The sequence below is a fragment of the Egretta garzetta genome, unplaced genomic scaffold (genome assembly GCF_000687185.1).
Source record: "Egretta garzetta isolate BGI_Z169 unplaced genomic scaffold, ASM68718v1 scaffold120, whole genome shotgun sequence".
NCBI lineage: Eukaryota > Metazoa > Chordata > Aves > Pelecaniformes > Ardeidae > Egretta > Egretta garzetta.
Genome location: NW_009258270.1, coordinates 838,040 through 853,835, shown reverse-complemented (window position 1 = coordinate 853,835; position 15,796 = coordinate 838,040). Strand labels below are relative to the sequence as shown.

Sequence of the window (15,796 nt, the reverse complement as noted above, 5' to 3'; positions counted from 1 at the left end):
AGATTACTACCTTCCATCCTATCTACACAAAAAAAAAAGTGTATCTCAAAGCTGGGATCAGCCCAAAAAAAGGTGTAGCCTAAGACCGTTCGTCTTGTTATGGAGCTATAGTTGTCTATACTGTAATAAATGTGTTTTAAAGCTCACACTAGCAATTAAAATACATCTTAAGATAGCAACATAAAAGAATACCAGCCACCTGAACTGTGAGGAACATTTAAGAACAGAAGAGAATTCTAGTATGGGGAATTGGCTACTAGATGCTTGAGAAAAAATGACTGGGGCCCTTTGACAGGAGCAGCCATCCCAACCTCCTCAGCAGGTCTAATTTCAAATAAATTTCAAGTACAGTACATTATTAACACGCAGGTTTTGTGGTTATCTTAGAGTATGCCACTGATACGGATTCTCAGACTACAATGAAACCATGACAAGGCAACTGGACACCACAGAGTCCGAACTGGAGCACTGAATGCCCTTTGGTATGAACAGAGCCCACCAGTGTCCATGGCGAAGGAGGAAGTGTCATGCTTACTTTATTGGAGGAACTTCATCTATCCTGTTTCCCAACTGTGATTCGTGGGACTTGCTCCTTGTGAGGGTTGGGAAGTTAGGTAGCAGCTGAAAAACCTTCCGGCAGGGGGGAGGTGGAGTCCGTGGTGGCTTCAACTTATGCCGTCTCTTGGCTTGAGGAGTGGTTGGTGGAGTGATGGTGATGCTGTGAGGAGTCCTTGGTGTTAACCTTCCACTGTGTGCGGGGAATGCAAAAGGGTCCAGGAGGTTTTCTGCATAGATAGAAGGTCCATGACTCGAGGCAAGAGAATCTGAAGATGGGATTGTAGACACCGACACAGAACGCGCCTGCTGGCTGTTGCCCTTGAGGAGGTGCAGTGCAGAGGGAGTCCACGTGGGCGCAGAGGAGCAGGGGGATTCGGTCGCGTTTGTAGAGCTGTTCTCTCGGCGTGCCTCAGAAAGGTTCATCAGCACATCATCTTTTAACTCCCCACCTGTTCACCAACCGTAGCAACGTTCGTGATTGATTAAAAAGAAAAGCCAACACATACACCCATACCACATCATTCTGCTTTAGGCTTTACGGTGGGTTTTTTTTTCCCCTGCTTTGCACCTAGCCAAAGTGCAAGCCTCCTTTCTCCTCCCCTGACATCCGTCTAAGACATCAGCTAAAGTAACCTTTAAACAAGAATGACAGTAACTACCCTTCTTTCCTATCTGTAGCTATGCATCTCAAAAGCTAAAATCAGGTCCCGTGTTCTCAGATGGGCTGAACTGTAACAGATTGGGGCCCTACTGAAGAACGTGGGATATACGTACCTACATGAAATGGGCACCCACATCCCACTGCAAGCCTCTGTGGATTTGGTGTCCATCTGTTTAGACAGATCTGTACACCCAGCCTGGCACCCTGCCTGCTTTTAGGCTGCTCTTTGGTAAGAAGAGGAAACTATTTTCTATTAGCCCACAGAACTGCTAAATAACCACTTAAAATGAGAAAGGTCATTAGATTGGAAATAAGGACTATCTAGGAGCTCCTGATCCTCATTTGGCCACTTTCCCCTCTCTCTGGCATGTAACCAGTGCCTAGAACTCACCTGACACCCGGAGTACTGGGGCACTGCTGTTCAGTTACAGGCAGCGGCAGCACTCAGCAGAGAGGCGCTGTATTTGTTCAGACTGTATTAGCTACACTGCACCAGGGACAGACAGCTGGACAAAAAGGAACCACCACATCCTGCTGGGTTGCTGGTGGAGCCCAGCACTGCCTTCTACAATGCACTCTAGTTCAGAATGATCCAGTACAGCTTGTAGACCGATTCTGGGTATGAACGGGAATAAAAAAAGGTACAGAGGCCTGCAGGCAGCAAAGCAGGAAGGCACAGATTATTGGGATAATTTCAGAGGCTTAATTCATCAGGATAACTCTCTTAGTTTTGAATATGTCCTTAATGACTTAAATCAAGGTGAAAAGTCAAAGCTTCAGGCCCTGATGTCCTATTGGCCAGTCAGTGGTTGAAAAGAGATGATATACCTGGATTTTAAAAAATGTCACCTCATTATAGTAAGTGAATGCCATGACTTCTGAACAATGGCTGGTTTTGCCACAGTATGGTTGGGAAACATTTGACATCCCAGGACAAGAAAGATTAGAAAAAAGGAAATATGAAGCTGGGCTGTTTGCTGACTTTTCCATTAACTCATCTTTATGATTTGCAAATGGTATGAACTGTCATAATACCAACAGGAAACATCACCTTTCAGTGACAGATTGGTACTTGCTACACAGAAAGATCTGATGCATGCTAGTACCAGTGAGCAACACTCGTACAACAGATTTTACAATGCCTTTGAAAGTAGCCTGGGGAAGGTGACGGGGAAGACGGTCAAACAGCACTCTGGGAATCTTGAGTTTGACTGATCTTAAGTAACTTGGTCAGATCTGTTTGCATGCTGAACCCATGCGTTTCTAATTACAGAGTACCTTCCTTTCCATAATTTCAAGGTAAATCAGGGTTCTTTCTAGCTCTTGAATCTGCTATTGGAATTTGGCTAATGATTCTATCAATTGTAGCAGTCAAAGAAAGATAGCAGGAGGCAAGCGGGTTTAGAGGGAGGTGAATCAATTGGCACACTACAAGCTACATGGTGATAAAGGGTTGTCAGAGCGACATTCTTCTCTTCCACAGCATTGAGCTGAACAGTACTCAGGCTTCTGAGCGAAGTAATGCCAAAGAGAACTACACCTCCTCTCTGAGCTAGCGATACTTGGGGAGGGGATTACCTACAAGGAATCTGGTTGTATTCATTAGGCCAAGGATGTGTGCACTGAATGATGGAGAATTAATTGGAGCATTAGACACAACGCTGAACAGAGAGGGCATAAGGATATAGTCTATTGAGTAGAAGAGGACATTTCTACATACATTTATTTCCATTTCTTTATTTATTTGACATGCTGTCAAAACCAAATCCAGTCCACAGCTCTAGATGTGTTTGATCACCGCAACTTCACGTCCATCCAAGAGCCATAACCTGATACTGGTTACAGAATAGAATCATAGAATCATTGAGGTTGGAAAAGACCTTTAAGATCATCAAGTCCAACCATTAACTTAACACTGCCATTAAAATATACCCGAAGACATTCTCTGGAGGATTTTGCAGATCATTTCATATGAAAGGAAGCAGGATGGGGGCTGGATTCCTGAGAAACTAATTCCATAGAACAAGAGGGCAGTCTGTACCTGATTCAGTCACCTTCCGTAAGCAGCTCAGAGCCCCATTGAGTCTGGAGCACTCCTCATCTCTGGCACCACATCTCTTCATTGTTTCTTTCACCTTAGACTCGTTCATTTCTAGTAAGGCATCTAAGGTTAGCTCCTCTGGTATTCTCTGCAGAAAAGCAAGATGTTACATATATTTTTTAATATGCATGCATAAATAAGACTGTCAGTTGTTACTTGGATGTATTTTAAACAGTGCCACTGCCTCACCGCCTGGTCTGACTCATGATTTACTCATTTCGGTAGTGCATCTCTCGTAAGGATCACCAGGTCAGTAACGACCACACAGCAGATCTCAGCCCTGCTCAACAGCTGCCCCCTCTCCTCCCTACATCACGAGAGACCCGGCATATGCTCAAGTGTGCTCTGTATCATTAGGATGTTATTTAAGTTAGGATTAGAGGCGATCGAAATATTCTCCCCCTGTGGAAAGTTTTCACTCAGTATTTTTGAAAAGCTACTAATGAAGGCTTAGCTTTTTCATAAAAAATAAGTCAGAAATAAAACAGGCCTAAAACCTGAAAAAATGTCAGATAAAGACGTTTGGCTTTTCAGTAGGGAAGTGAAAAGTAAAACCAGTGAGGAAAATTACTTCTTTTGTTAAAAATAAATGTTTCGACAAAGAGATAGCGACCTCCTCCTCAAGCTATTTTTCCCTCATTAGAGAACCATCCTTACCCGTATCTTGCTTGGGAAGATATTTGTGCGGAACTCCTTGTACGTCTTAATACACCAAAGCCCCCAAAGTGATAAGGTTTAGATCAGGCAGACACAAAAGCTACAAGCGACTGGAAAGCATGAAGTGATCTGGTATTTCCTGACACAGAATTGAACTGTGTCGCCTCTCTCCTCCCCCATTCAAACGTTTCCAGTGTAAATCTGCAGCAATTGTGGTTAATAAACAAAACCAGGATATTTAGCCCAGATACCCAGGAATTTCCCTGAAAGTTTTGCCTAAACAAACCTCACTGCTGCCTACTCTGACAATGAGATCACAAGTTTCACAATATTTGGCCTCTTTCCTAAAGTTTCAACTCCTGGAATCAGGCTATATAAAAGGGTTTCTACTTTTATTTGAAGGGGAAACTGAAAAGTGTGTCTCATTGTTTGCAGAAACAAAAAGCTTATAATTCTCTAGATTCTTAAACCCCACTTCCGACTATAAATCAAATTTGAATGTTGTTGAATGCCCTTTTACAATCACATCTTTCTTAATCCAGACTCACGCCTTTGAGATCTGACATATGACTTCTGATTTTAACTGTGACAGCGCTAGAAACAGCCGCAACCTTTGCAGCTTTGTAGGTGGTAACACAAATAGTAATCACATAGTTCCCATTTTTAGTAGCTGTTGCATGGAGCAATGAAAAAGAATACATTGAGAAAGGGCAGAAGTCTAAGAAATGCATCCTGCATCTTCCGTCACATGCCCTGAACCGGATGAAACACAAAACACAGCTGAATCAAGGAGAGACCAAGAATTTAAATGAGCAGTATGCACAAAGCAGGTCCATAGCAAACCCAGAGTTCAATGAAGTTTGGGTCAATTTTCTTGTTCTTCTATAATTAATACTAGCAGAATAACAAAACCACAGCTATCCCACCTGACGCTGGGTATTACTATTATTCATTTTTCTGCACACCTGCACCACCAAGATGCAGGAGTAAGGCTGCCCCAAAAAGCTCATTCCTGAATTACTTCCACCGGGGTAAAAAGCAGGAAGCACAAATTCTCCAGTGAAAACGCAGTGCAGGGATTCCTAACCTGGTACTACACTCCAAAGGACAAAAAAACCCCCAGGGGCTCAGATCATCTGAGCTGAAATTGGAATGGGTTTCCACAACTCAAAATATTCCAGCATGAAGCCAGTTGCAGGTTTGCTCACACAGGTCCCCAGCCAAACTGGGCTGATAACAACAGAATTCAACCAAGTGTTTCTTATAGTTAGTTATTTCCCCAGCACCCCCTGAATTCCTCTCCCCTGCACGCAGACAGGCAGCTCACAGAAGCATCTTTGTTCGGTGGTACCACAAGGGCAGCTCCGTGGTGCAGGATGTCAGCCTCACAGCGACACAAGCAGCTCTAAAAGGGACAGCGACTGGGGGCAAACACGGAGCAAGTTTTAGCATAATATGGAAGAAAGTTTTCTACACCCCTACGGGTACCCCTGTGCTCTGGAGCAGGAAAGCTAATGTTTCCCCATTAAGCATCAGGGAAAGCCAATGTCTGTTACAAAAACATTTGTCCCGTTTCATGCTTTTACACGGTCTTAAGAGTAAGCGGGAGCCCAGCGATGTCATTCTTGAATTATCTTAAAACGTTTCCTCACCCCCACCACTCCCCACTAAGAAAACAACCCAGATTACGTAGCCACTGTTTTAAGCAGCAGCGTCATTCCAGATCCCAGTATAAGCTACCAAGTCACGTTACCCAGTATCACCTCGCTTCCCTATCCTTCGCACAGCACAAATGTAACCAGTAACTTATTAGAGCTATTAGTAAGTCAATCAGTAAAGTGGAAAAGACTTAAGATTTCCTCGGGGAAGCAAAGCTTTTTCACCACAGCCAGTTCCACAGCCCAGGCTTTAAATGGCCAGCCCAAGCAGCTGAAACGCAGGGCCAGCTGGGAGGAGACTGGTCCCAGCACAGTTGGGGATCTGGTTTCCCCAATGCCTGCTCTGTGGCAGGATCCGGAGCGGACAAGCACCGCTGATCTGCAGTGCTAACACTCAGGGTAGCGACTGGCACAGCGGGTATCAAGGCTTGGCAGCAAACAACATTTGGGCTGGCAGAAATGCTAGTGCACCACAATGCTTCATAAAAGCAAGTGTGGCATCAGGTACTGAAAAAGGCTCGCCCTGCCCAGTTCAGAGATTACAGGGAAGTCAGTAGAGCAAATTCCAATAAAATTCTTTTTAAAAATCCCATAACACAGGGACTAGAAAAAAGGAGGAAATCAGTCTGGTCTGCAAGCCTGTGTCCACTCGAGCAGCCAGGATGCAGTCAGGTTCTCTTGTCTGTTCTCCTTTCACACAGAGGGTGAAGTACAGCAGGTACCGAGGGCAGGTGACACTACACCTTTGGCAAGAGCCTTGTACCCCTAACAGTGGGGTAAGAAATGGGCTTTTAGGCCTTTGGACTGAAAAAAAAAAAGTGATTAAATACACTGAGTGTGTGCCTCAATTTCTATCAGTAAGGCGGAATTAACTATTTTAACTTACCCCAGATTAGCCTTCCTGGTTGCACTACTATTAGGCAAGGCTTAACTGGGGAATTCCCATTCCTTCCTGTAAGAGGTATGTGGAATGGCATCCAGGCTCCGCTCCTGGCTGTAACAGCACACACACTCACTGCTCCCAAGGTACAACTCACAAGCACAAAATTGTTGAGCTCACAACCAGTACAGATGCCCGAGGATGGCAGGGATGGGGTGGTTGTGGGGTGGGCCTGGGTCCTGCACAGTGGTGTTCAGAGCCTCACAGGTCCTACTCTCATTCCCAGAGGGGAACACAACCAACTGTCTACTGGCACAGAGAACTTCGCTGTCATCTTTGTCCCATGGCAGCTTGATGGTTAAACTCCAGGACTGCCTGTTCTTGCAAGTCTGATGGTGTTTAGTGCTTTTCTTTTTTAAAGATGAAACCACTGCAACCAGGCATCCCCAGCCTTCACTTTTAATTTTCAAGCCTTCCTGGTTGCAGAGAAAAACCTTGAAAACTACCTTTAAAAAATTACAAAACATTCCCAACTGTTGAGCTTTTTAGAAGTGTTAGGGTATTTTTTCCTTTGTCTCATTCGCAGGACACAATCAGCACAGAGGGCTTGATCACCCCTAAGCTGACTGGTTTCACTTCCTTAAGCAGGTGCGTGCTCTACAACTCAATGTGTGGCCTGCCATGAAAATGTGAAATGGTCCACAGAAGGCCCAACTGAGCAGCAAAGGGCAGCCCCGGCTCTTGACTGTGAACTCTGCTCTGCACCCCTAGCACAAGCTCACGCAGACACGCTGCTGGCCTGCCCCCTCCCTGGGCCTGCAGGCAAAGTCCAACCTACTCTTTTGCTCAATAGTTTAATTTTAGAAAGAATAGCAAGTTGCAGGAAAGTATAAGTACAGAAAAGAAGATTATATTTAAACAATCCCAGTGACCTTGAGCTGGGAGAGCTCAGACTTTCTGAACCTGCTGCCAGCCCCCATGACACGCGACAAAAGAAATAAGCCTTAAAAAGGGGGGAGGGAGGGGAAGTAAGAGGCTTTCTTTAAACAGCCACTCATGTGCTGCACATATGTGGTGGCTTAATATAAAACTGGTCAACCTGATCCCTGTAAGATTGGCCTGATATGATTTAGCTCTGTGTTAGCCCCCCAGCCAATGTGACAACGATGAGGGTCACTAGTTCAAGATGGATCTTAAAGCAGGTTCTGTTACTGCTGATGCTCTGGCTCAGCTGTGGAGTTGAGGGAAGAATGTCCCCTGTGAAGCGCCCTGACAGTGCCCATCTCAGAGGAGCAGCTGGTGGGCTCCAACCCCATCAGTGCAATTCTGGGCCCTTGCAAAGGGGTTACTCCCAGTCTTCAGCACCAAGGGTGAGAGACGTGGGTCCAACAGACCTCTCTACCTGCTTCTTTGTGGGTGCTGTGGCTTTAAAAAAATACAGCTTTAAAAAAATGCAGCTTAAAGGCTTGCATTAGGGCCAAGCAAAGTACCATCTCCCTGGGCACACCTTGCCTTGAGTACAGAATGACAGGGGAAGCTGCAAGATATTCAGATACTACTCTAATAAGATCAGATTAAAAAAAAAAGAAAGAAAGAGCAGGAGGAGACAGAACCTGCTTTCAATCTTTCAGCACCTCAAAACTGTGCCAGCAAAATCTAAAGCCTTACTCACCACACATTGCTCAGCAGAAGTGATGCTAAAAAGCCCAAACCAGGAAATTGTTCCTCTCTACAACAGGCAGGAGGACTTTCCTACAAAGCCCTCCTGCTTATCAGATGTACAGACTGTGCACTTCATGGTATGCATATTTAAAAGAAAGAAAAGTAAACCACAGTGTATCCAAGAAGCCATCCAAAGGTTAGTCTCAATTAGTCAGGGTGAAGAGTTCACAACAGCGTAAGAAGGTCTTTAATCTTGTCTGGTGTCCAACTTAAATCCCTGAAACATGGCAAAAATGATGGTATCTAACACAGTGGAAGGGTTATTTTTGGTAAAGATTTCTCTCTGCAGATAAGCCTGCGGAGCTAATGCTGCTGCTAGCACTCTACAAAATAAGTCTGACCTGCTCCTCGACCTAGTAGACATGGCTCTTCCTATAAAGCCGGACAATTGTCAAGGCCCCAGATGCCTCCTCTTAAATCAATACATTCCCTCACCAATCATCTTCCCGTAAAGCAGCAGATGCTGGAAGAGAAAGCCCATTACATAAGGTGCTTAAATTCCCACTGATAGCTCTAAGCAAAGCATGTAAGGATGCTCTTAAGAACATCTTGTGCCTGCTGGTTGTTATTTTGCTCTTGTTTTTTTGGTGTCCAGTGAAGAAGGCACTGAAAAATTGTTGTATTACTAAATTTCTGGACGTTTTATGGGCATTTTGGAAAGCCTCTCAATGTGAAATTTCTAGCTTGCATTAAGCTGTGAATACACAGAGGCTATGGCTTCACATAACATCTCCCTCTTTGCCGTTTCGCCTCTCACACAGCAGTGGGGTAGAGAGGAGCTGGCAGTCTCGGGGCATTCCCATTCACTTTGCTCTTTGTGGACAGGATAGCTGCTGTCACTTACTACTTTTCTGTCGGAAGACAGATGGAGCGGTTGCAGTGTTTCACTGCAGATCCTGAGGGGTAGCGTGAGCCTCGTGCTGACCTCAAGCAATGAACGATTCATGGTGAACAAGGCTGGGCAAGGGGCACCTGGACACCTTGGCAGGGGAAGGGAACCCTGGCAGAATATTTTCCAAAAAGCTGTTTACACTGGGGAGGGGCCTTCAGCTGGAACATGGTGATGGAGTTTTAGGTCCAGGAAGCCTGCAGGACAGAGTTAATTTGCATACACGCAATTAGCACATTCAGGATCTCTGCTATCTAGCAGTCCAGTCAGAGCTTCTGCTGCCAGACCCATGGAAATCCCCAGCAAATGGCCAAAGTCCTTATAGTCTGTTCATGTAGATATGCTGACAGAGAAAGATGAGAGGATACAGCTGTGGAAACCTGATAGGCTTAGGCAGATCTGCTGCTTCTATTCTCCCAACGAAAGTAAGGATGCACACACATAAACCCCACACTTTTCCTCCAGCAACTGATCAGAATGATCTGCTACAGGCTAGATCACAGCCCAGGCAAGCATAACCATCTGCCATGGTCTCATAGTCAACCCTATGCCAACGCCTCATCCTCTACAGATTTTCACAGGAGCAGCAGGAGACTCAACAGACAATTCCTACTCAAGGCATGAGCCTTTCCAGCTCTGCTCCCCAGTGCGGCAATCGCTGCCCCTGGCTTGCTCAGGATCCACTCTTGACTACTTACAAGAAAGTAGGTCTTTTTGGCATAAATGCTAAATGTGGAACGAAGACCAGTTTCATAAGCAAAAAGGAGGTACTACGAAAAAATTGGGAGTCAAATACATTCCCAAAATGCAACAGCCATAAACTAGACCCAACCACAGTTATGTTTCATCTGCTCCCACACAGTCTCCCTGGTGGCAAAGTTCTGCTTATAGCCAGCAATCACTAGGGCAGGATTTGCCCCTCCCTGTGCATGACAGTTACCTACTCTAAAAACAGCTTTCCAAACTTGATTGACTGGAACCCCTGCTACATGGTGAGCAGGGCTGGTTCAGACATGTTTCAGAAGATAAGGAGATGACTGTGTTCTTAAGTTACTTTTTAAGATGGTCACAAGTTACATGTGGGAACAAATATAATAGTGACATTTCTGGGAAGAACAAGGGTGAAGACAGAGAGGATTTTTTCCTGTGCTAAAGAAAATAAACCAATAGAGATTTTATAATCTTTTTTTTTTTTTTTTTTCAGTAGACATGGCCCAAGCCCAGACCCTAGTAATTAGCTCTGCAAGAGAATTCTTCCATCTGCGTAAGAGTGGGGACAGTGCTCTGTTCACATCCTCCTTCCCTCCCACTCCCCCCCTCAATTCTTGACTCCAACTCTCAAGGGGAGCAGGACAATCCAGAGCCATATATTCTTCTAGTTCCATTTTCAGAGCGACTTTTACCCACTGAAGACCACTCTATAGCTTAAATACAGCTTCTGTCTGTATGGTTGCTTGTCCTGCCTTTTCTCGTTCTCAGTTCAAGTATCTCTTTTCCCAGTTTCAATCCACCATATTTAACCATTTATGCATCATTTACAGCATTAAACTACATGTACACAGTGCTAATCAATCTCTAGGATTCCTAGCCAAAACCAAGGACTCCAGCATTTCCTAGAAAAATACTTAAAAAGAAAGTTACAAAACAATACTAGCCCAGCTCCAAAACACAGCCTGTTTCGCACTCGCCACCGTTTTCTATGACAAAAATCTGTCTGGCAACCAGTTAGATGAACATAACAAAGAAACAAATAGCACAAGTTGGGGAAGGGGTTCAAAGTTTCCTTACCCCTCAGAATTGTGTATCACAGAGAACAAACAGGATCATAAACTTGAAGCTTGTATTCACCACCTACCTCCAAGTCTGCTAGGTCCACACAGAACAGCCCTTTCACTCTACGCAGCGTGACCGGCTGACTGTTATCCATGTTCACAGGAGTTTTAGCTGTTGCCCAATGCCATAAACAGTGCATTGTTATTACTATAATCTCCTTCAGAACTAAAGGATTTTACAAGCAGTCATTATTCATGTTTTAAATATAGGTTTTCAAAGAAAGAAAGGAGCCCGACAAGAAGACAGCAATTATAACAGCGAGAGCTTTCAAGCTTCACAATGTCTAGAGCAAGTCGCTGAGCAAAAATAGTCTTCACTCTGGACTAGAGGAGTCAGCAGATATTCTAAATTAGAGCTGGTGCTCTATTTCTGACAGGAGAGCCTGGGAGCTTCTGTGCTTCCCTGCATGGCAGCTTTATTTGGGAGAGGACTGGGGGGGGAGAGAGGGGAGGAGGGGAGTGAGAATGAAAAAGAGCATTGTTTCTCTAACCTCTGAGCTAAAAAACTGCTTGCAATTAGGCTGTTTTTCAAAGGTGTTATGTCACAGATTAGCACAATCTTGAAATAATCCCTCCAGCTACACTAGAAATGCAAAGGGAATCAGAACCATTTCAAAGAGCAAATAAACACGAACAAGCCATGGGCCGCAGGACAGCCCGTCACCCACGCACACCTCCCACGTTGTACCTGCTGTTTCTGTTTAGACCTCAGAGTGGACAGGAGAGGGCTGCGTTGCATCTCTTCTCCGAGACTATAGGTACCTGGCGACCTCTCCAACTACCTTCAGAGCCTAAAAGTCTCAAGGAGAGAGGGCTACGTGCCTAACATGAATACACTATCACAGCTTGTGGGGTTTCCTTTCTCTCTGTAGCACTTTTTGGAAGCACTAAGAAGGAAACCCAGTATGCCTATTTCAGTTTTACAGCGAGCTAACAGTATCCTCGAGATGGGAAGTCGTTCTCTGGTGTATCTTGTACACCAGCCACAGACTCAGGAATGGGACTCAAGTGTCCCCGTTTTCATTGCCTGACCTACTCAGCCATCTCTTTAAAGGCTCCCTAACCACCTCCCTCCCCAGTCGTGTCACAGGCAGTGTGCATAAAGCGAAGGGAAACCATTATATATTTCTTAATAGCTAACCTATTAAAGCTCCTTCTGTCAGTGATTTCCATTGTGAAAGCATTCAGCTGAATTGCAGTTCACATGCTGTATAAAATCTAAGCAACAGCAGGAACAATCCCATGACACCTGCAACATTTCTGAGAGACAACTCATCACAGACAAACATCTCCCCTGCCCTGTCAGCTGATGTCCGTGCCACAATTTTCCAAGCAGTGAAATAACAGGACCAACAAAAAAACAAAACAAAACAAAAAAAAAAATAAAAATCACTGCAAGAACAGAGCAATTGGTTTATTAGGCCAGCTATTTCCATTTCCCCCAGATTACAGCCTGTTCCAGCATGCCTACTCAGAAATGTTTCATGACCCAATGGGTGTTGCAGTTCTGTCCAGCTAATATAAATGCTACAGAAGCTGTCTGCACCTGCATGAAACGGATGCAGGACTTTTAAAAAATAACCCTGCATTTGGAATCACAGAGGAATTTAAGTGCTTTGTATATCTCTTGTATGCGTGCAAGAGGGCACGAGTAAAACGAATAAACAGTTGGAATATGTTCTCTTCCTGCCTTGGACCAAACCCGAATTTGCTCACCCTTTTTAGTGACCACACAAACTGAAGGGCAGTCTCAACTCTGCTCCCAGAATTAGCAGGATGTGACAGATTTGAACTGTCCACCTCCCTCCCCCTTCCTCCGCCCCTCCTCTTCACCTCTTCCCTTCCCCCCGTTCTCCAGGCATCACAAAGGATTTAAAAAAGAGCTACAAAGACATTCTTTTCGGCTCAGGCAATTCCAGTAACCTTAGAAACCAACAATAGTTGTGGCCCTGGCAGTTTGGCCACAGCACCAGGCTGCTTTTCTGTTCTCTCATTGTCACTGCTGCACCTTCAGCTGTGCTGCCCAAAACCTTGCTGGGCTGGAAGGCAATATGCAGCATAACATTCAAAATAAATAGTAGTAAATAAAAGGAACAACTCGGTCCTGAGCTCATCCTATTTTACCAGAGTCTGCTCAGTTACATTGGGACCAAGCTGGAATAACTTCCATGAAAATTTGCTGAATTTTTCACTCAGGCGGATCCCTGCTGAAGTCAAAGAACATTTTTTGCTTGTGTAAGGGTCAACGGCAACCGAATGAGAACACTGTGATCTGGCCTGCGGAGCCAAAAATGGGAAAAAGAATGGAAAAAACCTCTTCTGCTTTGTTTAGCCATCAGTGGACTGAGCTCTACTTACATTGCCATTAATGTTACACTGAGCTGGACTGTCCCCAGTACAGAACAGCATGGGGAAGCCATGCACAGACCAGACCCAAGGGAACAATCTCATGTCAGTGCCCTGCAGTCTTGGAGTTCCCAGTAAGCACCTAAACGCTGCCAGGATTTCAGGCTCCTCTTCCAGAAAAGAATAAAATCTGAGAGAGAGAGAGAGGAGCTGGGGACCTTGGCTTATCTGGTCGTTTCCGATTCCAGAAGCATCCGATTATTCTGTGCAGTAAAGAGGCTTCCAGTGTTTTGCATATTAAGAAATAAACTGTAAAGCTCAGAAGGAGCCATCGTCTGCGAGCATGAACAGCTGACACCGGCCACCACACAGACCACCACAGGAGAGTTATTCATTCCATTCTTTTACACTGATGCAATGATCTTTGGTGTCAGTTTGAACTAGAGACTTTACTCATGGGTGGTGGTGGTGGGGTGTATTAAATGAAAAAACCTCTCTTTTTCTGAGCAAAGGCTCCCACCCAGTCAAAATCCAGATCAAACTCCACCTGCCCATTACTAGGTTGGAGTCCACTTGATTTTTTAGTCTGAGTGTTGTGTGAGGCTACACAGTTTCAAAACCATCAGTCTGGGACAAACTTGTAAATTCTGATCCCTTTTGCTAGTCTAAGTTCAGAGGGACACAGTGCTATTGGCTATTTTTGGATCTTCATTAATTTATAATTGTGGCACATATGCTTTTAGAAATAAGAAAACTCTAGGCTGTCACAACATTTTTGTCCATTTGTTGGATGTCACTGCACAAAATTGTAACTCTTGGTCCTTTTTTGGCTAGTACTGGACACAGAATGTATGTATGGTACAGTATTATTATCATCTAAAAGTTAGTAAGTGATTAAGTTTGGCATCATTCTCAGCCCTAGGAGGCAGAAGGCGAGGAGGTCCTGGTAATGCAGGACCTTTGTCTCATACTGAGCAATAGGTGTGAGGCATTGCTTCAAATGCTATCCTGAGAAGGGAGGACAACGGGAAGAGAGTATTTCAGCACTCCCGTTGGGTGGTCACTGTTTCCAGGAGACAGGAAGGACCCTTTCCACCAAAGGTCCCTCTGTGTACCCACATACTTCCACCTTGCCTGAAAGTAAGTGCAGGAAACTAACTTAAACATAGCAGGCAGCTGGGAATGTCTTGAAAGGGCAGGAAGGTTCTGTGTTGAGGGTTGTCTTCCCCTTACCTGTACAACTTCTTTCCTCACATTGACAATGTCTAACCAGTCATTGAATCTTGGGTAGCTGTTGAGCTCTGCTGTCCTGTCATTCAGGGGCACACTCAGCTTACACTGCCGTTGTCTGTGGATGTAGTCAATCAGTTTCACCTGTTGGGATCCAGAAAGTAAACAGTTAAGTTCCTTGGGATATGTTGTCTTCTTCCTGGGCAATGTTTGTACAGTACCTAGCCAAAGGGGATGCTGGTTTGCCAGTGGGGCTCTTTCATGTTACAAAAATCACATACTCATACAAGCACTCTGGGAAATTCACATGGGGAAGCACTTCCCTCGCACCGAGCATCTTTATTCTCCAACATTTCAGCAGAAGGCAGAACGTGCAGGGCCCACCCTCTCAGGCCTCTTCTCTAAACTCATATCAACAAAAGTTCTGTGCAGAGGCTGGGTGTCATATCAAAATACGAAAGGGTGCCCAATTAATTGGAAACAATCAATTACATTCAGTTGAAAGGCACTGCATGCATACCTGCAACTTCATTCTGGATGCTGTGGGAATTGCTGGTCTAACCTACAGGGCTACCTGCCCTCTCATCTGTTGCTCCCATATGTTTATTATATTCTCTTACACTGGGACTCATTTGGGCCAGAAGATCGGTGAGGCAGGAATAGCCAAAGTACCCAAAGACTCTGAGTCCCATTATCTGATGTGCATTTCTATTACAAAATCAACATTAAAACCAATGATCTTAAAAGGACAAAAATTCAGGCAGCTGGACTAGATGATTGTTGTATGTCTTCTATTCCATTCTAAAGTTTTATTCCAAAGCTTTTATCACCTGACAATCTCATGCCAAATGCACTACACAGAAACCTCTACTTCAGACACAGGAAAACAAAACAGCAAGAAGGAATATTATTTGTGCCTTATGTTTGCTTATCAAAAAGAAAACATTCTCAAAAGATTTCTCACTATGTCACACATTCCCACGGGGCAGACTTAAGCTTCAAAACCTTCCTAACAAAACAATGCCTCAAAGCAAGTTAGCTGATCCGTGATTTATAAACTAAAACACGTTCTTAGACAACACATTTTAGCATTTGGGACAAGCCCAGACTACAAATGAAAAGGAGAAAACAAACATGGATTCTTTGACCACTGTAACATCTCTCCTCTTAAGTTTCTGCTCAAAATATTTTTGGTCTATGTATCTGAATGATGCTATACACGACTTGTATGCACAATCTCAGTTATACAGGGGAAAGCGAAT

At 44.5% G+C, this 15,796-nt stretch overlaps 1 protein-coding gene across 3 annotated transcripts in view; it reads right to left on the bottom strand.

Annotated features, from left to right (window-relative positions):
• KSR1 (kinase suppressor of ras 1) overlaps positions 1-14,675 on the bottom strand; it is a 33,678-nt gene extending 19,003 nt beyond the window's left edge. Inside the window, exons 1-3 of one of the 3 annotated variants that reach the window (XM_035889462.1) lie at positions 14,538-14,675; positions 3,261-3,408; positions 536-1,007 (exon numbers count right to left, since the gene is read on the bottom strand). In XM_035889462.1, the coding sequence (XP_035745355.1) occupies positions 536-1,007; positions 3,261-3,369 (581 nt within the window). In that variant the 5' untranslated portion in view covers positions 3,370-3,408; positions 14,538-14,675. The remainder of the gene's footprint in view (positions 1-535; positions 1,008-3,260; positions 3,409-14,537) is intronic. The other 2 variants (XM_035889466.1, XM_035889458.1) reach the window with 2 other exon arrangements.
• Positions 14,676-15,796: the final 1,121 nt, after the last annotated feature.